The sequence below is a fragment of the Pristiophorus japonicus genome, chromosome 20, assembly GCF_044704955.1.
Source record: "Pristiophorus japonicus isolate sPriJap1 chromosome 20, sPriJap1.hap1, whole genome shotgun sequence".
In the NCBI taxonomy this organism is placed as follows: domain Eukaryota; kingdom Metazoa; phylum Chordata; class Chondrichthyes; family Pristiophoridae; genus Pristiophorus; species Pristiophorus japonicus.
In genome coordinates this window covers 85,917,091-85,940,666 of record NC_091996.1, presented here as the reverse complement: position 1 = coordinate 85,940,666, position 23,576 = coordinate 85,917,091, and the positions used below count along the sequence as shown (strand labels likewise).

At 51.1% G+C, this 23,576-nt stretch overlaps 1 protein-coding gene across 4 annotated transcripts in view; it reads left to right on the top strand.

Annotated features, from left to right (window-relative positions):
* LOC139232639 (arf-GAP domain and FG repeat-containing protein 1-like) overlaps positions 1-23,576 on the top strand; it is a 134,269-nt gene that overhangs the window by 7,307 nt on the left and 103,386 nt on the right. For all 4 annotated transcript variants that reach the window (XM_070863086.1, XM_070863084.1, XM_070863085.1 and 1 more), the window contains exon 2: positions 23,354-23,447. In XM_070863086.1, coding sequence (XP_070719187.1) covers positions 23,354-23,447 — 94 coding nt within the window. The remainder of the gene's footprint in view (positions 1-23,353; positions 23,448-23,576) is intronic.

Here is a 23,576-nt window from a genome sequence, read left to right as displayed (position 1 = left end):
GTTCTGGACTTCCCCAACATCGGGAACATTCCTCCAGCATCTAACCTGTCCACTCCAGTCAGAATTTTATATGTTTCTATGAGATCCCCTCTCATTTTTCTAAACTCCAGTGAATAAAGGCCCAGTCGATCCAGTCTCTCCTCGTATGTCAGTCCTGCCATCCCGGGAATCAGTCTGGTGAGCCTTCGCTGCACTCCCTCAATAGCAAGAACGTCCTTCCTCAGATTAGGAGACCAAAACTGAACACAATATTCCAGGTGAGGCCTCACCAAGGCCCTGTACAACTGCAGGAAGACCTCCCTGAAGGACCCGATGTTCCAGTCCTGAACTGCAATTGAGGGGATGGAAGATGCCTGTGGGTGGATTTTTTTAACGTGGGGTGGCCGTTGCACACCAGCCACCACACGGGCTTGACAGAGCGAGGTCTTGGTCCAGTGGCAAGGGTTAACCAGGACGACTGGAGACTTGCTCTGCTGCACGGACCTAGTGCGCCCACATATCGCACAGTGTGGGCTGGGCCCTCGGCTCTTCTGGGCCCCGAACCCTCATTCGCCGCTCCTCCGCCGCGATCTCTCGCCGCTCCTCCGCCATAAACATTCACCGCATCTCGCCACAAACACTCGCCGCTCATCCGCCCCGACCTTCCCACTCCTCTGTACATGGGCCCTGCCGATGTTCCTGCCCACGTTCCAAAACGGCAACCAGGGTTTCGCCCATCTGAAAGTTGTCGCACACTTGGGGCAGCTCGCTCTGGAGGTTGAAGTAGTATGCCGCACAATACGTAGGGACAATATACAGTAAACAGATCCACTGCAGTATACATGAAGCACCGACAGTTCACCCGCAGTGTATACATTTTACAGGGAGAGTATACATGGATTGTGTACTGTGTAAAATGGTATACTCTTGCAGAAGGTACAGCAAGAGTGTAGCACAGATACAGGATCAAAAAGAAAAAAAAAATAAAGACTTGCATTTCTATAGCGCCTTCCACGAAGTCCCAAAGCCTATGAAGTACTTTTGGAGTGTAGTCACTGTTGTAATGTGGGAAACGGGGCAGCCAATTTGCGCACAGCAAGCTCCCACACACAGCACTGTGATAATGACCCAGATAATCTGTTGTTGTTATGTTGATGGAGGGATAAATATTGGCCCCAGGGCACCGGGGAGAACTCCCCTGCTCGTCTTCGAAATAGTGGCTGTGGGATCTTTTACGTCCACCTGAGAGAGCAGACGGGGCCTCGGTTTAACATCTCATCCAGAAGACGGCACCTCCGACAGTGCGGCGCTCCCTCAGCACTGCCCCTCCGACAGTGCGGCGCTCCCTCAGCACTGCCCCGCAAGTGTCGGCCTAGATTTATGTGCTCAAGTCCCTGGAGTGGGACTCGAACCCACAACCTTCTGACCCAGAGGCGAGAGAGCTACCCATGGCTCACACATACTGTATGCAGAGAGCACACACAGTATCGTAAGAACTTAAATAGGAGCAGGAGGCGGCCATTCGGCCCCTCGAGCCTGCTCCACCATTCAGTGAGATCATGGCTGATCTTCGACCTCAACTCCACTTTCCTGCACTGTCCCCATATCCCTTGATTCCCTTAACATCCAAAAATTTATCGATCTCAGCCTTGAATATACTCAAAGACGAAGCCTCCTGGGGCAGAGAATTCACCACCCTCTGAGTGAAGCAGTTTCTCCTCATCTCCGTCCTAAATGACCGACCCCTTATCCTGAGACTGTGACCCCTGACTCTCGACTCCCCAGCCCGGGGGAAACATCCTCCCTGCATCTACCCTGTCAAGCCCTGTAAGAATGTTGTATGTTTCAATGAGATCACCTCTCATTCTTCTAAACTCTAGGGAATATAGGCCTCGTCTACTCAATCTCTCCTCATAAGACAATTGCCCAATGTGGCACGTATAGAGGAACCATATCCAGAGCACTGAAAGTATAGAACGCATAGTGAGAGAGTAAAGCAGATACAGCGATCATATCCAGTGCAATGAGAGTATAATGCCACACAGTGATCATATATAGGACAGTGAGCGCGTAGAACATGTATAAGGATCAGATGCTGTGTATTGAGATCATACAGGCACAATGTCCCGAATCTGGAACTCTGAAAACCGGAATTGTCCAAAAATCAGACATTTTGCGCACAAACTGATGGAGTCGTCTGGAATTATTGTCCAAAGACCGGACATTTGTGAGGCAAAATCCGCACGGATTTGGTCGAGGATTCCAGGTTTCAGACAAGAAAATCAATAGTCTGAAATCTGGAATCCTCAACCGAATTCCGTGCCGGGTTTTGTCGGATTACGGACCTCGCCGCTCAAAACCCGGCACGGATTCGGTCGAGGATTCCGGACATTGTACCTGTAGCACCTCTACAGGCATCATATAAAGCACGCCGAGCGTATACAGTTTATACCATGAGCAATGTTCCCTCTTGTGTTTATTTGGGTGCACGGTCCCTTTAATGGGCTGTGCGGCGCATTCAAATTTCCGCGCATGCGCAGTGTCTTGCATTGAAAAGCTGGTGGGCGGCCTCCGCGGGACTTCCAGACCGCTGCACAGATACAGCGGGAACGTTGACTGAGTATAGCTTGTATGCAGGAATATACAGTGTATACTATGATTTTAGCACATATGCGAGGATAATATGAAATACATCGAGAGTATACAACATGAGTATAGCACATGTACTGAAAATATAGCATATAATGAAAGAAAGACTTGCATTTATATAGCACCTTTCATGACCACTGGACAGCTCAAAGCGCTTTACAGCCAATTAAATACCTTTTTGGAGTGTGGTAATGTGGGAAACGCGGCAGCCAACTTGCGCACACCAAGCTCCCACAAACAGCAATGTGATAATGACCCAGATAATCTGTGTTTTTATAATGTTGTTTGAGGGATAAATATTGGCCCATGACACCGGGGAGAACTCCCCCTGCTCTTCTTCGAAATAGTGGCCGTGGGATCTTTTACGTCCACCTGAGAGGGCAGACGGGGCCTCGGTTTAACGTCCCATCCGTAAGACGGAACCTCCGACAGTGCGGCGCTCCCTTAGCACTGCACTGGGAGTGTCAGCCTGGATTTATGTGCTCAAGTCACTGGAGTGGGACTCGAACCCACAACCTTCCGACTCAGAGGCGAGGGTGCGACCCACTGAGCCAGGGGCTGACGAGGTAATACGCAGGGAAAATATACTGAGTATAGGACATATACAATGAAAACTTGCATTTATATGGTGCTACTAACGTTGGAAATGTACCATACAGAAATTGACGGTGATGCACAGAAGTTTAGTCGGAGCTGAAGCTCTATGCAGGGTGAGGGGCCAGCCAGGGAAGCATTGGAAGGGATAATATCCATCCCGCTTGCACAGCACCTCGTACCACACCAATGTATAAATGTCAGGGCTGTCACAAGGAGGTCGGGGCGAAGGAGTGGTGAGCGATCGTAGAGGGATGTGATCGGGGGCCCAGGAGAGGCGAGATTCGGGATCCAGAAGAGACGAGGGCCCAGGTGCAGCACGGGCCCAGCCCACACTGTGCGATATGTGCGCGCACTGGGTCCGTGCAGCAGAGCTGGTCTCCAGTCGTCCTGGTTAACCCTTGCCACTGGACCAAGACCTCGCTCTGTCAAGCCCCGTGTGGTGGCTGGTGTGCAACGGCCACCCCACGTTAAAAAAATCCACTCACAGGCATCTTCCACCCTTCAGGATGTAGTTCGGGATCTGGAATATCAGGTCCTTCATTGAAACTGTTGTGAACTTTTTGGCGTGGAAGCAAGTCATCCTCGATACGAGTGACTGCCTATGATGATGATGATATCACAAGGAGTTTAGTGAAACGTGGTGGTGGGTTTGTGAATTCTTTTGTGCTGTGTCCCCTTGAACTGAAAAACAAGGCGATGTCTGGAGAGCGTGTTTTGGGCTGCATCGGACCAGGGTAGAGCCCCGGTAGTTACGGATCTGCCGCGAGTGGTTGCAGCAATTTGAGATGACCGAGCACTGCTAGAAATAGATTATTATCTATGCAGCCTTACCTCCTAAGTGTCAGCTGTGGCTCAGTGGGTAGCACACTCGCCTCTGAGTCAGAAGCTTATGGGTTTGAGTCCCACTCCAGGGACTTGAGCACATAAATCCAGGCCGACACTCCCAGTGCAGTGCTGAGGGAGCGCCGCACTGTCGGAGGGGCAGTGCTGAGGGAGCGCCGCACTGTCGGAGGGGCAGTGCTGAGGGAGCGCCGCACTGTCGGAGGGGCAGTGCTGAGGGAGCGCCGCACTGTCGGAGGTGCTGTCCTTCGGATGAGACATTAAACTGAGGCCCTGTCTGGTCTTTCAGATGAGACGTTAAACCGAGGCTCTGTCTGCCCCTTCTCAGGTGGACATAAAAGATCCCACGGCACTATTTCGAAGAAGAGCAGGGGAGTTCTCCCCGGTGTCCCGGGGCCAATATTTAAACCTCAATCAACATAACAAAAACACAGATGATCTGGGCCATTATCACATTGCTGTTTGTGGGAGCTTGCTGTGCGCAAATTGGCTGCTGCATTTTCCACATTACAACAGTGACTACACTCCAAAACTGTACCTCATTGGCTGTAAAGCACTTTGGGACGTCCGGTGGTCGTGAAAGGCGCTATATAAACGCAAGTCTTTCTTTTTCATAAACTGTCCTCATTGGCAGATGGAGCTGCCTGATCCGAGTCCCGGTCTCTATCTGACTGTGCGAGTAGCAGCAGTAGCCGAGAGTATATCCAGGAACTGGTCAGGTGGGCAGAACAGTGGCAAATGGAATTCAATCCACAGAAGTGTGAGGTAGTGCATTTGGGGAGGGTTAACAAGGCAAGGGAATATGTATTAAATGGTAGGACACTGAGAAGTGTAGAGGAACAAAGGGACCTGGGAGTGCAGGTCCACAGATCCCTGAAGGTAGATAAGGTGGTTAAGAAGGCATATGGAATGCTTGCCTTTATTAACCGAAGAATAGAATGCAAGAGCAGGGGGGGGTTATGCTTGAACTGTATAAAACACTAGTTAGACTACAGCTAGAGTACTGTGTGCAGTTCTGGTCACCGCATTACAGGAAGGACTTGATTGCATAAGAAATAGGAGCAGGAGGAGGCCATTTGGCCCCTTGAGCCTGCTCCGCCATTTAATACGATCATGGCTGATCTGATCATGGACTCAGCTCCACTTCCCTGCCCGCTCCCCATAACCCCTTATTCCCTTATTGGTTAAGAAACTGTCTATCTCTATCTTAAATCTACTCAATGACCCAGCTTCCACAGCTCTCTGAGGCAGCGAATTCCACAGATTCACAGCCCTCAGAGAAGAAATTTCTCCTCATCTCTGTTTTAAATGGGCGGCCCCTTATTCTAAGATCATGCCCCCTAGTTCTAGTCTCCCCCATCAGTGGAAACATCCTCTCTGCATCCACCTTGTCAAGTCCCCTCATAATCTTATACGTTTTTATAAGATCACCTCTCATTCTTCTGAATTCCAGTGAGTAGAGGCACAACCTATTCAACCTTTCCTGATAAGTCAACCCCCTCATCCCTGGAACCAACCGAGTGAACCTTCTCTGAACTGCCTCCAAAGCAAGTATATCGTTTCTTAAATATGGAAATCAAAACTGAAAAAGCAGTACTCCAGGTGTGGTCTCACCAATACCCTGTATAACTGTAGCAGGACTTCCCTGCTTTTATACTCCATCCCCTTTGCAATAAAGACCAAGATTTTATTGGCCTTCCCGATCACTTGCTGTACCTACATACTAACTTTTTGTGTTTCATGCACAAGTACCCCCAGGTCCCGCTGTACTGCAGCACTTGCCAATTTTTCTCCATTTAAATAATGACTTGCTCTTTGATTTTTTTTCTGCTAAAGTGCATAACCTCACACTTTCCAACATTATACTCCATCTGCCAAATTTTTGCTCACTCACTTAACCTGTCTATGTCCATTTGCAGATTTTGTGTCCTCCTCACACATTGCATTTCCTCCCATATTTGTATCGTCAGTAAACTTGGCTACATTACACTTGGTCCCTTCTTCCGTCATTAATATAGATTGTAAATAGTTGGGGTCCCAGCACTGATCCCTGAGGCACACCACTAGTTAATGATTGCCAACCCGAGAATGAACCATTTATCCCGACTCTCTGTTTTCTGTTCGTTAGCCAATCCTCTATCCATGCTAATATATTACCCCCAACCCTGTGAACTTTTATCTTGTGCAGTAACCTTTTATGTGGCACTTGTCAAATGCCTTCTGGAAGTCCAAATACACCACATGCAGGTACAGCAGGCGGTGAAGAAGGCAAATGGTACGTTAACCTTCATAGCTAGTGGATTTGAGTACAGGAGCAGAGAGGTCTTACTGCAGTTGCACAGGGCCTTGGTGAGGTCTCACCTGGAATATTATGTTCAGTTTTGATCGCCCAATCTGAGGAAAGACGTTCTGCTGTTGAGAGAGTGCAGCGAAGATTCACCAGACTGATTCCCGGGATGGCTAGACTGACATATGAGGAGAGACTGGATCAACTGGGCCTTAATACACTGGAGTTTAGAAGGATGAGGGGATCTCATAGAAACTTACAAGATTCTGACGGGATTGGACAGGTTAGATGCGGGAAGAATGTTCCCGATGTTGGGGAAGTCCAGAACCAGGGGACACAGTCTAAGGATAAGGGGTAAGCCATTTATGACTGAGATGAGGAGAAACTTCTTCACTCAGAGTTGTTAACCTGTGGAATTCCCTACCGCAGAGAGTTGTTGATGCCAGTTCATTGAATATATTCAAGAGGGAGTTCGATATGGCCCTTACGGCTAAAGGGATCAAGGGGTATGGAGAGAAAGCAGGAAAGGGGTAGTGAGGGAATGATCAGCCATGATCTTATTGAATGGTGGTGCGGGCTCGAAGGGCTGAATGGCCTACTCCTGCACCTATTTTCTATGTTTCTACATCCACTGGTTCCCCTTTATCCACCCTGTTTGTTACATCCTCAAAGAATTCCAGCAAATTTGTCAAACATGATTTCCCTTCATAAATCCATGCTGACTCTGTCTGACCGAATTATGTTTTTCCAAATGTCCTGCTACTGCTTCTTTAATAATGGACTCCAACATTTTCCCGACCACAGATGTTAGGCTAACTGGTCTATAGTTCCCTGCTTTTTGTCTGCCTCCTATTTAAAATAGGGTCGTTACATTTGCGGTTTTCCAATCTGCTGGGACCTCCCCAGAATCCAGGGAATTTTGGTAAATTACAACCAATGCATCCACTATCCCTGCTGCTACTTCTCTTAAGACCCTAGGATGCAAGCCATCAGGTCCAGGGGATTTATCTGCCTTTAGTCCCATTATCTTACTGAGTACCACCTCCTTAGTGATTGTGATTGTGTTAAGTTCCTCCCTCCCCCTATCCCCTGACTATCTACTGTTGGAATATTGTTAGTGTCCACAAACCGTAAAGACTGATACAAAATATTTGTTCAGAGTTTCTGCCAACTCCATGTTCCCCATTACTAATTCCCCGGTCTCGTCCTCTTAAGGGGACAACATTTACTTTAGCCACTCTTTTCCTTTTTAATATACCAATAGAAACTCTTGCTATCTGTTTTTATATTTTGTGCTAGTTTACTTTCATAGTCTATCTTCCCTTTCTTAATCATTTTTTTGATCATTCTTTGCTGGCTTTTAAAAGCTTCCCAGTCTTCTGTCCTCCCACTAGTTTTGGCCACATTGTATGCCCTTGTTTTTAATTGGATACTGTCCTTTATTTCTTTAGCCAGCCACGGATGGCTATCTTCTTTTACACCCTTTCCTCCTCACTGGAATATATTTTTCTTGAGAGTTGTGAAATATCTCCTTAAATGTACACCACTGTTCATCAATGGTCCGACACTTTAATCTATTTTCCCAGTCCACTTTACCCAACTCTGCCCTCATACCTTCGTAGTCTCCTTTATTTAAGCTTTGTTCGCTGGTTTGAGATCCAACTTTCTCACCCTCCATCTGAATTTCAAATTCAGAATCATGCTATGATCACTCATTCCAAGGGGATCCTTTACTAGGAGATTGTTTATTAATCCTGTCTCGTTACACAGGACCAGATCTGAGATAGCCTGCCCCCTGGTTGGTTCCGTTACATACTGCTCAAGGAACCCATCCCTTACGCACTCTATGAACTCCTCCTCAAGGCTACCCTGACCAATTTGATTTGTCCAATCAATATGGAGGTTAAAATCACCCATGATTAATGCTGTTCCCTTTTCACAAGCCCCCACTATTTCCTGGTTTATGCTCCGACCAACAGAGTTGCTAATGTTAGAGAGCCTATAGACTACGCCCACCAGTGACTTTTTCCCCTTATTATTCCTTATTTCCACCCAAACTGTTTCAACATCCTGATCATTTGAGCCAATATCGTTTCTCACTATTGCAGTGATTCCATCCTTTACCCCACCTCCTTTTCCTGTCTGTCTGTCCTTCCGGATTGTCAAGTATCCCTGAATATTTAATTCCCAGTCCTGGTCACCTTGCAACCACGTCTCTGTAATGGCGATCAGATCATACCCATTTGTCTCAATTTGTGCCGTCAACTCATCTATTTTGTTACAAATGCTACGTGCATTTAGACAAAGTGCCTTTAAGTTTGTCTTTTTGCCCTTTTTTCCTGTTTGTTTCCTCTCTCCTTCAAACTCACTTTCTTTGTTTTTGCTTTCTAATTTCAGCTTTACTCCTCTCCCTACTGAATCTGTTCTCAGGTTCCCATCCCCCTGCCAACTGCCAAGCTAGTTTAAACTAGAGAGGGTACAGAGGAGATTTACGAGGATGTTTCCTGGACTGGAGAATTTTAGCTATGAGCAAAGATTGGATAGGCTGGGGTTGTTTTCCTTGGAACAGAGGAGGCTGAGGGGAGACCTGATTGAGGTGTATAAAATTATGAGGGGCCTGGATAGAGTGGATAGGACGGACCTGTTTCCCTTCGCAGAGGGGTCAACAACCAGGGGGCATAGATTTAAAGTAATTGGTAGACGGTTTAGAGGGGATTTGAGGGGGAATGTCTTCACCCAGAGGGTGGTGGGGGTCTGGAACTCACTGCCTGAAAGGGTGGTAGAGGCAGAAACCCTCACCACATTTAAAAAGTACTTGGACGTGCACCTGAAGTGCCGTAACCTGCAGGGCTACGGACCTAGAGCGGGAAAGTGGGATTAGGCTGGGTGGCTCTTTGTCGGCCGGCGTGGACACGATGGGCCGAATGGCCTCCTACATTTCTGTGATTCTGTGATGATGCTATCGGAGGAGGCTGCAGAAACATTTCTATTGAGCCAGATTTAGGGACACAAGACGAGTACATGAGCTAGGGCAGTGGGAGGCCTGTGTGAGAGAGTCCAGGGGAGCAGAAACAGGGGAATGAACCCACTTTGATCTGTTGAGGTTTTACTTTGGTTTGCCAAAGTGAAATTCATTGCGTTTGTCACGAGACAGGTTCTAACTTCATAACTTCACGACAGCTGATATACTGCCAAAGAGTCGGGGCGAGCGAGCAGAAAAAGATGCAGGGAGCGCGACGGGGACAGGGAGAGATGGAGAGACAGAGAAAACGAGACATGGAGAGAGGGTCAGTAGAGATCGGTAGACCGAGAGCGAAAAAGAGAGACCGGGGTGGGCGGGGAGGGAGGGACACTGGGACAGGGAAAGATAGGGAGACAGAAAAAGAGGGACGGAGGGAGAGTGGGGGGGTGGGGGGGAAGAGATAGGGAGACAACGATGGAGAGAGAGACTGGAACAGAGAGAGGGAGACAGAAATAATGGTTTGACTACAGATACAGATATACATCTCCCATGTTGTTTATAATCCAACGACAACCTGCATTTATATAGCGCCTTTAATATTGTAACACGTCCCAAGGTGCTTCATCGGAGCGTTATCAAATAAAATTTGAAACCGAGCCACATAGAGATATTAGGACAGGTGAAAAGAAGTCGGTTTTAAGGAGTTTTAAAGGATGAAAGAGAGAGGCGGAGAGGTTTCGGGAGGAAGTTCCAGAGCTTGGGGCCCAGGCAGCTGAAGGCATGGCCACCGGCACAATGAAAATTGGGAGATGAGCAAGAGGCCAGAATTAGAGGAGCGCAGAGATCTGGGAGGGTTGTGGGGCTGGAAGAAGTTCCAGAGAGAGGGAGGGGCGAGGCAACGGAGGGATTTGAACACCACGATGAGAATTTTAAACGGAAGCGTTGCTGGACCGGGAGCCAATGTAGGTCAGTGAGCACAGAGGGTGATGGGTGAGTGGGACTCGGTGTGAGTTAGGACAGGAGGCAGTGAGCACAGGGGGTGATGGGTGAGTGGGACTCGGTGTGAGTTAGGCAGCAGAGTTTTGGATGAGCTTCAGTTTATGGAGGGTGCAAGGTCAGGAGAGCGTTGGAATAGTCGAGTCCTGATGTACCAACGGGACGGATGAGGGTTTGAGCAGCGGATGAGCTGAGGCAGGGGCAGAGTCGGGAGACGTTACGGAGCTGAAAGCAGGCGACGGAGCGGATATATGGTCGGAAGCTCGGCTCCAAGTCAGCTCGCAAGCTGAGGTGTACGATCTGATTCAGCCTCAGATAGAGCCAGCGAGAGAGACATTCAGCTGGATGTAACACTATTTTATAACCGGAGTGTCATGGCATGTAATGCACACTGTATTCTACTGTAGGGACGGAGTGGGGTTTAAGGAGGCCTGTCCCTTTAAGGCCTCAATCAGGTAAATTGCCATTTGGTGAGGGGAAGTTTGGAGATTGCAAATTTCATGCAAATTACCCACTCCAGATCAGAAGAAACCAGCAGGAAGCAACACGGAGAGCTAAGCTGGTAACTATCCAGCACCGGCATACAATAATTGCATGCCTTTCCAGTTTTTACAAAAACCTTTGCCACTTTAACTGCGATACCTGAAATGTGAGGGAAATTCACACTTTTGATATCGATTGAAGATGAAGTCAGCATATTTGAAGTAGCGAACATAGACTTGTAGAAAAGCACAGAAGGAGGCCATTCTGCCCTTCGAGTCTGCCCCAGCCTTTTCCCCATAATACCTGCAATTATTTCTTCAAGTATTTCTTCAATTCCTTTTTGTAGGCTGCTATTGAATCTGTATCCGTTGGCCTATCAGGCAGTGCATTCCAGATCCTAACCACTCGTGTCAACTCTGCTTCTTTTGCTACTTGCCTTAACTCTGTGCCCTCTGGTTATTGGTTCCTTAGCCAAAGGAAACTGTTTCTCTTTAGTTACTCTATCTGCACATAAATCCAGGCTGACATTCCCAGTGCAGTGCTGAGGGAGCGCCGCACTGTCGGAGGGACAGTGCTGAGGGAGCGCCGCACTGTCGGAGGGGCAGTGCTGAGGGAGCGCCGCACTGTCGGAGGGGCAGTGCTGAGGGAGCGCCGCACTGTCGGAGGGGCAGTACTGAGGGAGCGCCGCACTGTCGGAGGGGCAGTACTGAGGGAGCGCCGCACTGTCGGAGGTGCCGTCTTTTGGATGAGACGTTAAACCGAGGCCCCGTCTGCCCTTTCAGGTGGATGTAAAAGATCCCATGGCACTATTTTGAAGAAGAGCAGGGGGGGTTCTCCCCGGTGTCCTGGGGCCAATATTTATCCCTCAATCAACCACATTAAAACAGATTATCTGGGTCATTATCGCATGCTGTGCGCAAATTGCCTGCCGCGTTTCCCACATTACAACAGTGACTACACTCCAAAAAAGTATCTGATTGGCTGTAAAGTGCTTTGTGATGTCTGGTGGTCGTGAAAGGCGCTAAATAAATGTAAGTGTTTTAAACGCTCCTTGATTTTTAAACACCTCTACCAAATCTCCTGTTGACCTATATGCAATGCTGTACGTGTGGAATGGAAAGACTTGCACCGATGCCGCAACTGGGAGCTTTGTTTATGCCTCCTGCTCGCGAGAAAAGAACATTTATGTAGTCCTTTCACATCCTCAGTGTTGCCCCCCCCCCCCCCCCCAAGCTCTTCGTGACCAATGAAGTACTTCTGAGGCTTAGTCGCTGTCGACTAACACAGCAACCAATTTGTGCACAGCAAGGTCCCACAAACAACACGATAATTGGCCAGTCGATTCGTCACTTTGGTGTTAGTTGAGGGTGGAATGTTGGTCAGGGCACTGGGAAAACTTTCTGATATTGTCAAGGTTTCCAACGTCCACCAGAACAAAAAGAAAGTCTTGCATTTATATAGCGCCTTTTACGCTCACCGGACGTCTCAAAGCGATTTACAGCCAATGAAGTACTTTTGGAGTGTAGTCACTGTTGTAATATGGGAAATGCGGCAGCTAATTTTGCACACAGCAAGCTCCCACATACAGCAATGTGATAATGACCCAGATAATCTGTTTTTGTTGTGTTGATTGAGGGATAAATATTGGTCCCAGGACACCGGGGAGAACTCCCCTGCTCTTCTTCAAAATAGTGGCCATGGGATCTTTAACATCCACCTGAGGGAGCAGACGGGGCCTCGGTTTAAAGTCTCATCTGAAAGATGGCCCCTCCGACAGTGCGGCGCTCCCTCTGCACCGCCCCTCCGACAGTGCGGCGCTCCCTCTGCGCCGCCCCTCCGACAGTGCGGCGCTCCCTCTGCGCCGCCCCTCCGACAGTGCGGCGCTCCCTCTGCGCCGCCCCTCCGACAGTGCGGCGCTCCCTCTGCGCCGCCCCTCCGACAGTGCGGCGCTCCCTCTGCGCCGCCCCTCCGACAGTGCGGCGCTCCCTCTGCGCCGCCCCTCCGACATTGCGGCGCTCCCTCTGCGCCGCCCCTCCGACAGTGCGGCGCTCCCTCTGCGCCGCCCCTCCGACAGTGCGGCGCTCCCTCTGCGCCGCCCCTCCGACAGTGCGGCGCTCCCTCAGCGCCGCCCCTCCGACAGTGCGGCCCTCCTTCAGTACTGCACTAGGAGTGTCAGCCTGGATTTATGTGCTCAAGTCTCTGGAGTGGGACTTGAACCCACGACCTTCTGACTCGGGCGAGAGTGCTACCCACTGAACCACTACAGGACATTACAGACAGACTTGATTTTATGTCTCTGACAGCTGACACTTCCAGCCTAGTGGCACTCGGTGCAGTGTTGGCGTGTCCGCCTAGATGTTGCGTTCAAATTTGAAGCTGGCTTTCAATTTGTTTCCTCTTGACTCGGGCTCAGACTGCGGAGACAGGACTTGTTAGTATGTTCAGCTTAATTCTAAAAATACTTTCAACGATAGTCTGCGATGCGCTGTTATCTTGAGAGCTAATTTAATTAGTCCGCACTGTGACTCACGGAACATTTATTTTTAATCGCGGTGCTTTCAGAAGCCATGCGTTGTTAGCAATGCCAGGTGTGACGATCGCAGGCGCCTGTCCCGATGTGAGGTCAGGTGACGGGAACCTCAGTACATGCGTCCCTCGGTTAGGTCACTGTGTGGTGACACTCTTTCACCCATCTTATGTCCGCGATGGTGGCTTACTGCCACTCAGCTGTCGATCATCATTCAATCGCATTGCAGCAATTATATCATAAGAATTCTCGGGGAACAGTGAAAATAGCATTTGGCCTAACCAGCCAATCTGTTTTTTAAAATTTTTTCTCACTTTCTCTTCTATCCTTTCCTGAAGGTGCTATCTCTGGGGTACAATCCCGAAGGTGCAAGTTAACTTCCTGCACCCGTGCCCTAACTCGCACCGAATCCCGCTCACCCATCACCCTCCCTGTGCTCGCTGACTGACATTGGCTCCCAGTCCGGCAATGCCTCCATTTTAAAAATTCTCGTCCACGTGTTCAAATCCCTCTGCGGCCTCGCCCCCTCCCTATCTCTGTAACCTCCTCCAGCCCCACAACCCCTCCGAGATCTCTGCGCTCCTCTAATTCTGGCCTCCTGCTCATTTCCCGATTTCTACCATTAACGGCCGTGCCTTCAGCTGCCTGGGCCCCAAGCTCTGGAGTTCCCTCACTAAACCTCTCCGTCTCTCTCCTTTAAAACCTTCTTCTTTGACTAAGCCTGTTCTAATATCTCCTTATGTGGCTTGTTGTCAAATTTAGTTCAATAATGCCCTGTGAAGCACCTTGGGTCGTATGTTAAAGCCAAGTTATTGTGTGACACGGGTGTGTATAAATGCGTACATATCGGACAGGGCCTTATTGTCTTCCTTTACCCGATGTCCAGATAAGAACATAAGAATGAGGAGCAGGAGTGGGCCATTCGACCCCTCGAGCCTGCTCTGCCATTCAGTAAGATCACGGCTGATCTTCGACCTTAGCTCCACTTTCCTGCCCAATCCCCATATCCCTTGATTCCCTCAATATCCAAAAATCTATCATCTCTATCTTGAATATACTCAACGACTGAGCCTCCACAGCCCTCTGGTGCAGAGAATTCCAAAGATTCACCACCCTCTGAGTGAAGAAGTTTCTCCTCATCTCAGTCCTAAATGGCTGACCCCTTATCCTGAGACTGTGACCCCTGGTTCTAGACTCCCCAGCCCGGGGGGAAACATCCTCCCTGCATCTACCCTGTCAAGCCCTTTAAGACTTTTGTACATTGCAATGAGATCACCTCTCATTCTTCTAAACTCCAGAGAATATTGGCCTAGTCTGCTCAATCTCTCCTCATAGGACAATCCCCCCATCCCAGGAATCAGTCTGGTGACCCTTCGTTGCACTCCCTCTATGGCAAGTATATCCTTCCTCGGGTAAGGAGACCCAAACTGTACACAATACTCCAGGTGTGGTCTCACCAGGGCCCTGTATAATTGCAGCAAGACATCTTTACTCTTATACTCAAATCCTCTTGTAATAAAGGCCAACATACCATTTGCTTTCTTAATTGCTTGCTGTACCTGCATGTTAACTTTCAGTGATTGGTGTACAAGGACACCCAGGTCCCTCTGAACACCAACTCTCACTGTTTAAAAAAAATTCTCTCTTCCCTGGGCTTATTTAATTTATCTTCTAAACCCACGGGCTCTGAGGTCAATCATAGCACCATCCATAGCTCACTCTCCGCAGACCTGGAAGTCAAACCTTCGCCCGTCTCTGACCCACACGGCTCAATCACTCTGCCTTCAGAAAAAGAAAGCCTTGCATTTGTATAGCACCTTTCACTACCCCAGGACGTTCCAAAGCGATTTACAGCCAATGAAGTACTTTTTGGAATGTAGTAATGTAGGAAATGCAGCAGCCAATTTGTGTACAGCAAGCTCCCACAAACCGCAATGTGATAATGACCCAGATCATCTTGTTTTAGCGATGTTGATTGAGGGATAAATATTGGCCCCAGGATACCGGGGAGAACTCCCCTGCTCTTCGAAATAGACGTCCACCTGAAAGAGCAGATGGGGCCTCGGTTTAACGTCTTTTCTGAAAGACATCCCCTCCGACAGTGCGGCGCTCCCTCAGTACTGCCCCTCCGACAGTGCGGCGCTCCCTCAGCACTGCCCCTCCGACGGTGCGGCGCTCCCTCAGCACTGCCCCTCCGACAGTGCGGCACTCCCTCAGCACTGCCCCTCCGACAGTGCGGCGCTCCCTCAGCACTGCCCCTCCGACGGTGCGGCGCTCCCTCAGCACTGCCCCTCCGACAGTGCGGCGCTCCCTCAGCACTGCCCCTCCGACAGTGCGGCGCTCCCTCAGTACTGCCCCTCCGACGGTGCGGTGCTCCCTCAGCCCTGCCCCTCCGACGGTGCGGCGCTCCCTCAGCACTGCCCCTCCGACGGTGCGCCGCTCCCTCAGCACTGCCCCCCCCGACGGTGCGGCGCTCCCTCAGCACTGCCCCCCCGACGGTGCGGCGCTCCCTCAGTGGCGCTCCCTCAGTACTGCCCCTCCGACAGTGCGGCGCTCCCTCAGCACTGCCCCTCCGACGGTGCGGCGCTCCCTCAGCACTGCCCCCCCGACGGTGCGGCGCTCCCTCAGTACTGTCCCTCCGACAGTGCAGCGCTCCCTCAGCACTGCCCCTCCGACGGTGCGGCGCTCCCTCAGTACTGCCCCTCCGACGGTGCGGCGCTCCCTCAGCACTGCCCCTCCGACAGTGCGGCGCTCCCTCAGTACTGTCCCTCCGACAGTGCGGCGCTCCCTCAGCACTGCCCCTCCGACAGTGCGGCGCTCCCTCAGCACTGCCCCTCCGACGGTGCGGCGCTCCCTCAGTACTGTCCCTCCGACAGTGCGGCGCTCCCTCAGCACTGCCCCTCCGACGGTGCGGCGCTCCCTCAGTACTGCCCCTCCGACAGTGCGGCGCTCCCTCAGCCCTGCCCCCCCGACGGTGCGGCGCTCCCTCAGTACTGCCCCTCCGACAGTGCGGCGCTCCCTCAGCCCTGCCCCCCCGACGGTGCGGCGCTCCCTCAGTACTGCCCCTCCGACAGTGCGGCGCTCCCTCAGCACTGCACTGGGGGTGTCGGCCGGATTATTGCTCCAATCTCAGCAGCCAAGGCACCAGCGAGGTTGCTGCGGGTTAAATGTACTGTGCAGCGTGGCCTGACGTGGCGAGAGTGGAATGAATGCACAGCGACTAGTGCGAGGGACTGATTGTTAATCTTTGAACACCAACATTGCCTCAGTCACCTGCACATTGTGCTCCACGTGACGGGGAGAATGATGAGGAGTTGCCAGCTCGTGCTGCTCTGCAACGTGCTGAGGGTGGGTGACTGCTGCCCTTCAGTTTATATTAATTTAGAGTTTTAGAAATAGAGTACAAGAGTGAAGATTGACATTGAATTTATACAAAACATATGTTTGGCCGTGGTTTGGGTACCGCGAGCCGATACAAATGTGCGACGACTTCGAGGTGGGCGACTGGGTCTGACGTCATCAGGAGCCAGGTCGCCGATTGGAGCGTGGGCAGGATCATCGGCGGGGCCCTGGTACAGCAGAGGAGCGGGAAGGTCGTGGCGGACTTGCGCCGAGTGATCGGGGCGGAGGAGTGATGAGGGATCGTGGCTGAGATTCGGTGGGTGATCGTGACGGAGGTTTCGCCGAACGTTTGGTGTGGCGGAGGTGCGGCGAGTGTTTTTGTGCTGGAGGAGCAGCGAGAGATCGTGCGAGGGCCCGGGGGCAGCACGGGCCCAGCCCACACTGCGATATGTGCGCACACTAGGTCCGTGCAGCAGAGCAGGTCTCCTGTCGTCCTGGTTAACCCTTGCCACTGGATAAAGACCTCGCTCTGTCAAGCCCCGTGTGGTGGCTGATGTGCAACGGCCACCCCACGTTAAAAAAATCCACGCACAGGCATCTTCCACCCCCTCATTTGGAGTTCAGGACTGGAACATCGGGTCCTTCACTGAAACATCTGTGAACCCATGTGGAAGCAAGTCATCCTCGTTCCAGGGACCACCTATAATGATGATTCTTCCCCCCCCTCCACCCATTCACGATTATTAAAAATAAAATAATTTTGCCCCTCTCTTCGGGTGTTCCCCGGGTCGCACACGATTTCCCTCGCACCGATTGTCGGACTGAGCATAGCAGCTGACGTTTGACATCCTTTTTCCCGTCTGTCCAATTGCCGGCTCATGTGGCTCAGTGGGTCTGCACTCTCGATTGCGAATCTGAAGCTCGTGGGTTCGAGTCCCTACTCCGAGATTTGAGCACACAATCCAAGCCCACGCTCCCAGTGCAGCGCTGAGGGAGCGCCGCACTGTCGGAGGGGCAGTGCTGAGGGAGCGCCGCACTGTCGGAGGGGCAGTGCTGAGGGAGCACCGCACTGTCGGAGGGGCAGCGCTGAGGGAGCGCCGCACTGTCGGAGGGGCAGCGCTGAGGGAGCGCCGCACTGTCGGAGGGGCAGTGCTGAGGGAGCGCCGCACTGTCGGAGGGGCAGTGCTGAGGGAGCGCCGCACTGTCGGAGGGGCAGTGCTGAGGGAGCGCCGCACTGTCGAAGGGCAGCGCTGAGGGAGCTCCGCACTGTCGGAGGGGCAGCGCTGGGGCAGCACCGCACTGTCGGAGGGGCAGCACTGAGCGAGCTCCGCACTGTCGGAGGGGCAGCGCTGAGGGAGCACCGCACTGTCGGAGGGGCAGCGCCGCACTGTCGGAGGGGCAGTGCTGAGGGAGCGCCGCACTGTCGGAGGCGCAGTGCTGAAGGAGCGCCGCACTGACGGAGGGGCAGGGCTGGGGCAGCGCCGCACTGTCGGAGGGGCAGCACTGAGCGAGCTCCGCACTGTCGGAGGGGCAGTGCTGAGGGAGCGCCGCACTGTCGGAGGGGCAGCGCTGAGGGAGCTCCGCACTGTCGGAGGGGCAGCGCTGGGGCAGCACCGCACTGTCGGAGGGGCATCGCTGAGGGAGCGCCGCACTGTCGGAGGGGCAGCGCTGAGGGAGCTCCGCACTGTCGGAGGGGCAGCGCTGGGGCAGCACCGCACTGTCGGAGGGGCAGCACTGAGCGAGCGCCGCACTGTCGGAGGGGCAGCACTGAGCGAGCGCCGCAGTGCCGCTGAGGGAGCGCCGGACTGTCGGAGGGGCAGTACTTCGGATGAGATGTTAAACCGAGGCCCCGTCTGCCCCCTCAGGTGGACATAAACAATCCAAGGGTTCATGTGAAGAGCATAGTGTACTGGCTGATATTTATCCCTTCGCAAGCACCTAGAAAACTGATGATCTGGTCATTTATTTAATTGCTGTGTCTGGGAGCTTCCTGTGCACGGATTGGCTACCGTGTTTCCCACATTACAACAGTGACTACACTCTAAAAGTACTTAATTGGCTGTGAAGCGCTGTGGGATGTCATGAGCTGGTGAAAGGTATAGTACAAATGCAAGTCCTTTTATGGCTCGACTCACTTTCCCTCCGCTGAAACCTCTGATCGAGATCTCACCTGGGAACTCGAGCAATGTTTTTTGAATTCGATTTTGTCCCTTCATTTCCCTCCCCCAAAACGCTTTTGAAAGCGAGGATTCCACGGTGCCCCAGCCCGATGCTGAGTGTAAGTAGACAATTAACCTGTAGCTTTAATTGATCTGCGCTCCTCCAATTCTGGCCTCTTGATGTAACGAGACCTGGGTGTCATGGTACATCAGTCACTGAAGGTCGGCATGCAGGTACAACAGGCGGTGAAGAAGGCAAATGGCATGTTGGCCTTCACAGCGAGAGTATTTGACTACAGTAGCAGGGAGATCTTACTGCAGTTGTACAGGACCTTGGTGAGACCACACCTTGAGTACAGTTTTGGTCTCCTAATCTGAGGAAGGACGTGCTTGCTATTGAGGGAGTGCAGCGAAGGTTCACCAGACTGATTCCAGGGATGGCAGGATTGACATATGAGGAAAGACTGGATTAACTAGGCTTATACTCACTGGAATTTAGAAGAATGAGAGGGGATCTCATAGAAATTTATAAAATTCTGATGGACTGGACAGGTTAGATGCAGGAAGAATGTTCCCGATGTTGGGGAAGTCCAGAACCAGGGGTCACAGTCTAAAGATAAGGGGTAAGCCATATAGGACCGAGATGAGGAGAAACTTTTTCACTGAGATTGTTAACCTGTGGAATTCCCTACCGCAGAAAGTTGTTGAGGCCAGTTCGTTAGATATATTCAAAAGGGAGTTAGATGTGACCCTTATGGCTAAAAGGATCAAGGGGTATGGAGAGAAAACAGGAAAGTGGTACTGAGGTGAATGATCAGCCATGATCATATTGAATGGTGGTGCAGGCTCGAAGGGCCGAATGGCCTAATCTTGCACCTATTTTCGATGTTTCTATCCCCGATTCCCATCGCCCCATCATTGGTGGCTGTGCCTCCAGCTGTCTGGGCCCCAACCAATGGAATTCCCTCCCTAAACCTCTCCGCCTCTCCTCCTTTTAAGATGCTCCTTAAAACCTACCTCTTTGACCAAGTTTTTGGTTACCTGTCCTGAATATCGCCTTATATGGCTTGTTGTCAAATTTTGTTTAATCATGCTCTTGTGAAGCGCATTGGAGCGTATGTTAAAGGCAAGTTGTGTGACGTGTGTGTGTGTGTGTGTGTATGTACGTACATATCGAACAGGACCTTATTGTCTGCCTTTACCCGATGTCCAGATAAGAACATAAGAATGAGGAGCAGGAGTCGGCCATTTGGCCCCTCGAGCCTGCTCCACCACCTCCACTTTCCTGCCTTAACCCAATAACCCTTGATGCTCCTTAAAACCTACCTCTGTGACCAAGCTTTTGGGTCACCTGTCCCGAATAGCTCCTTATATGGCTTGGTGCCCAATTTTGTTTGATTGAGCTCCTGTGAAGCGCCTTGGGATGTTTTACTACGTTAACGGCGCTATATAAATGCAAGGTGGTGTTGTAGAAGGGACTCTCACTCAGCCAATCATGTTCCCGGTTGTCACCCACTCACACATGCACTTTCTGCAGGGCTGGGGTGATTGGGGCGGAAACCTCGAACTAATTTCCCCCACCCTTAGCCCAGACGAAGTGGGGCCCGGTGTGACTGCCTCATCGCCGTTCCCACTAAGATCAGCTCCCCCAGCACACTGTGGGGATCGGACTTGGGATCTGCAGCTCTGTATGGGTTCATGTTCCCCCGGACATAAGAACATAAGAAATAGGAGCAGGAGTAGGCCATACGGCCCCTCTGCCATTTAATACGATCATGGCTGATCCGATCATAGACTCGGGTCCACTTCCCCACCCGCTCCCCATAACCCCTCATCCCCTTATCGGTTAAGAAACTGTCTATCTCTGTCTTAATTTTATTCCATGACCCAGCTTCCACAGCTCTCTGAGGCAGCGAATTCCACAGATTCATAACTCTCAGAGAAGAAATTCCTCCTCATCTCTGTTTTAAATGGGTGGCCCCTTATTCTAAGATTATTCCCCCTAGTTCTAGTCTCCCCCATCAGTGGAAACATCCTCTCTGCATCCTCCTTGTCAAGCCCCCTCATAATCTTATACGTTTCGATAAGATCACCTCTCATTCTTCTGAACTCCAATGAGTAGAGGCACAACCTACTCAACCTTTCCTCATACGGCAACCCCCTCATCCCCGGAATCAACCGAGTGAACCTTCTCTGAACTGCCTCCAAAGCAAGTATATCCTTTCGTAAATATGGAAGCCAAAACTGCATGCGGTATGCCAGGTGTGGCCTCACCAATAACCCGTATAACTGTAGCAAGACTTCCCTGCTTTTATATTCCATCCCATTTGCAATAAAGGCCAACATTCCATTGGCCTTCCTGATCACTTGCTGTGCCTCTATCTCTCGAGGAAGGTTGGGGGTGGAGCTCATTTAAAATCTTTTTTTGGTCGGGATTTCCAACCTCCTCCGCCATTGCCAGGGCTTAGTTGAAGAGGAAGTGTTTTTAAGCTTTGTTTGACAAGCCTTCAACTCATTCGAGAGCTCTGCACATGCTCCGTTTCAATCTCTCCGCCCTGACTCCCAAGTCTCGGTCCAATTCTGCTCCGTCTTGCTGGGTGGTCACGAGTTGGAAGCTGCATTCATGAGATGGCCACTGTAATGTATTTGCTTCATAGGTTCTTTACTTAAGAATTCATAGCAACACATTGTAATTAAGAACTAGCTCGTTTATTAGCAAAAGGTTTAACAGTTGCACTGCACATTACCAGTTCATCCACTAGGCTTACAACCACCTGCCTCAACGTGGTTCCCCCGAACCCAACTGGCTGGGGTTTTATTGAGTCTTGTGAACATCACGTGACTGGCTAAGCCACTCCCAACTCAACAGCTCTACAAACCTGTGCGCATACTAATAAGAACATAAGAAATAGGAGCAGGAGTCGGCCATTCGGCCCCTTGAGCCTGCTCTGCCATTTAATACGATCATGGCTGGTCCGATCATGGACTCAGCTCCACTTCCCTGCCCGCTCCCCATAACCCCTTATTCCATTATTGGTTAAGAAACTGTATTTCTGCCTTAAATTTATTCAATGTCCCAGCCTCCACAGCTCTCTGAGGCAGCGAATTCCACAGATTTACAACCCTCTGAGAGAAGAAATTCCTCCTCATCTCAGTTTTAAATGGGCAGCCCCTTATTCTAAGATTATGCCCCCTAGTTCTAGTCTCCCCTATCAGTGGAAACATCCTCTCTGCATCGACCTTGTCAAGCCTCCTCATAATCTTATACGTTTCGATAAGATCACCTCTCATTCTTCTGAATTCCAATGAGTAGAGGCCCAACCGACTCAACCTTTCCTCATAAGTCAGCCCCCTCATCTCCGGAATCAACCAAGTGAACCTTCTCTGAACTGCCTCCAAAGCAAGTATATCCTTTCGTAAATATGGAAGCCAAAACTGCACGCAGTATTCCAGGTGTGGCCTCACCAATACCCTGTATAACTGTAGCAGGACTTCCCTGCTTTTATACTCCATCCCCTTTGTAATAAAGGCCAAGATTTCATTGGCCTTCCTGGTCACTTGCTCACAGGTGCATACATTACAGAGGGCATGGAGGTGGTTTGCTGGCATGGATCTAATCACTCCTGACTGGCATCAGGGCGGACCTGAATCACGGAGTGGTTTATTCCAGCAAACTGCTTGTGTTCCGTGATTCGTGCTGAATGTCAACTTCGAGTGACGTACCACCTACCTTTACTTAGTGCCTCACGTGTCGGTTTGGCTCAGCTCGCAGCACTTTCGCTCCCGCGTTATGAAGTTGTGGGTTCAAGCCCCGCTCCACATAACCTAGGCCGGCGCTTCACTGCAGTACTGAAGGAGTGCCACATTGTCTGATGTGCCGTCCTTCAGACAAGACGATAAACCAAGGCGCCCGTCTGCTCTGCTCAAGTGGACAGAAAAGCGGGGGCCTTCTCCTGGTGCGCGCGTCTCTGCATGCCTGCCCGCCTGCGTTCGCCCGCGCGCCCCTGCCCGCCTGCGTTCGCCCGCGCGCCCCTGCCCGTCTGCGTTCGCCCGCGCGCCCCTGCCCGCCTGCGTTCGCCCGCGCGCCCCTGCCCGCCTGCGTTCGCCCGCGCGCGCCTGTGTCCGCATGTGTGAGATATTTTTAAAGCAAAGGTTTGTTAGGACATTGAATGTCCGACCAGAAACTGTGCAGGAAGCAGAATCCAGAATAGCATTTAATAGAAAAGTGGATAAATATTTGAAAAAGTTCAGATCAAGGGCAGGAGAATGGAACGAGGTGGATAGCTCTTTGAGAGAGCCAGCAAAGGTGCGAGGGCTGTAAAAGTCTATGACATGCACATATTCTCAGTAATAAATTCCGCAGCCTGATAAATATTTTGTGAATAATCGAAGGGACTCTGTGGACTATAAAATGTTGCTGAAGGAGATTTTTCTAACTGCGTTGTAAAGGGTTTTGGTGAACTTTCCTCCCGTGAGCAGATTACGTAATGCACTTCTTTTAAAGGGGCTCTTTTTTTCCCCCCTGTTTGCAGAAGAGGCCTCAACCCCCCTCACCGAGTGAAGTCCATCTCCATGACAACCTTCACTGAACAGGAAATCGAATTCCTTCAGTCGCATGGCAATGAGGTGAGTTAGGAACATCGTGGGAGATCTTTGTGCACATGTGATGGGGGCGGGAGGAAAGGGGAGGCGGAGAATTTGGATCATTAAAGGCAGAGGAATACTCAAGAGTCTGACCAGCGCTTTGTGTAACCC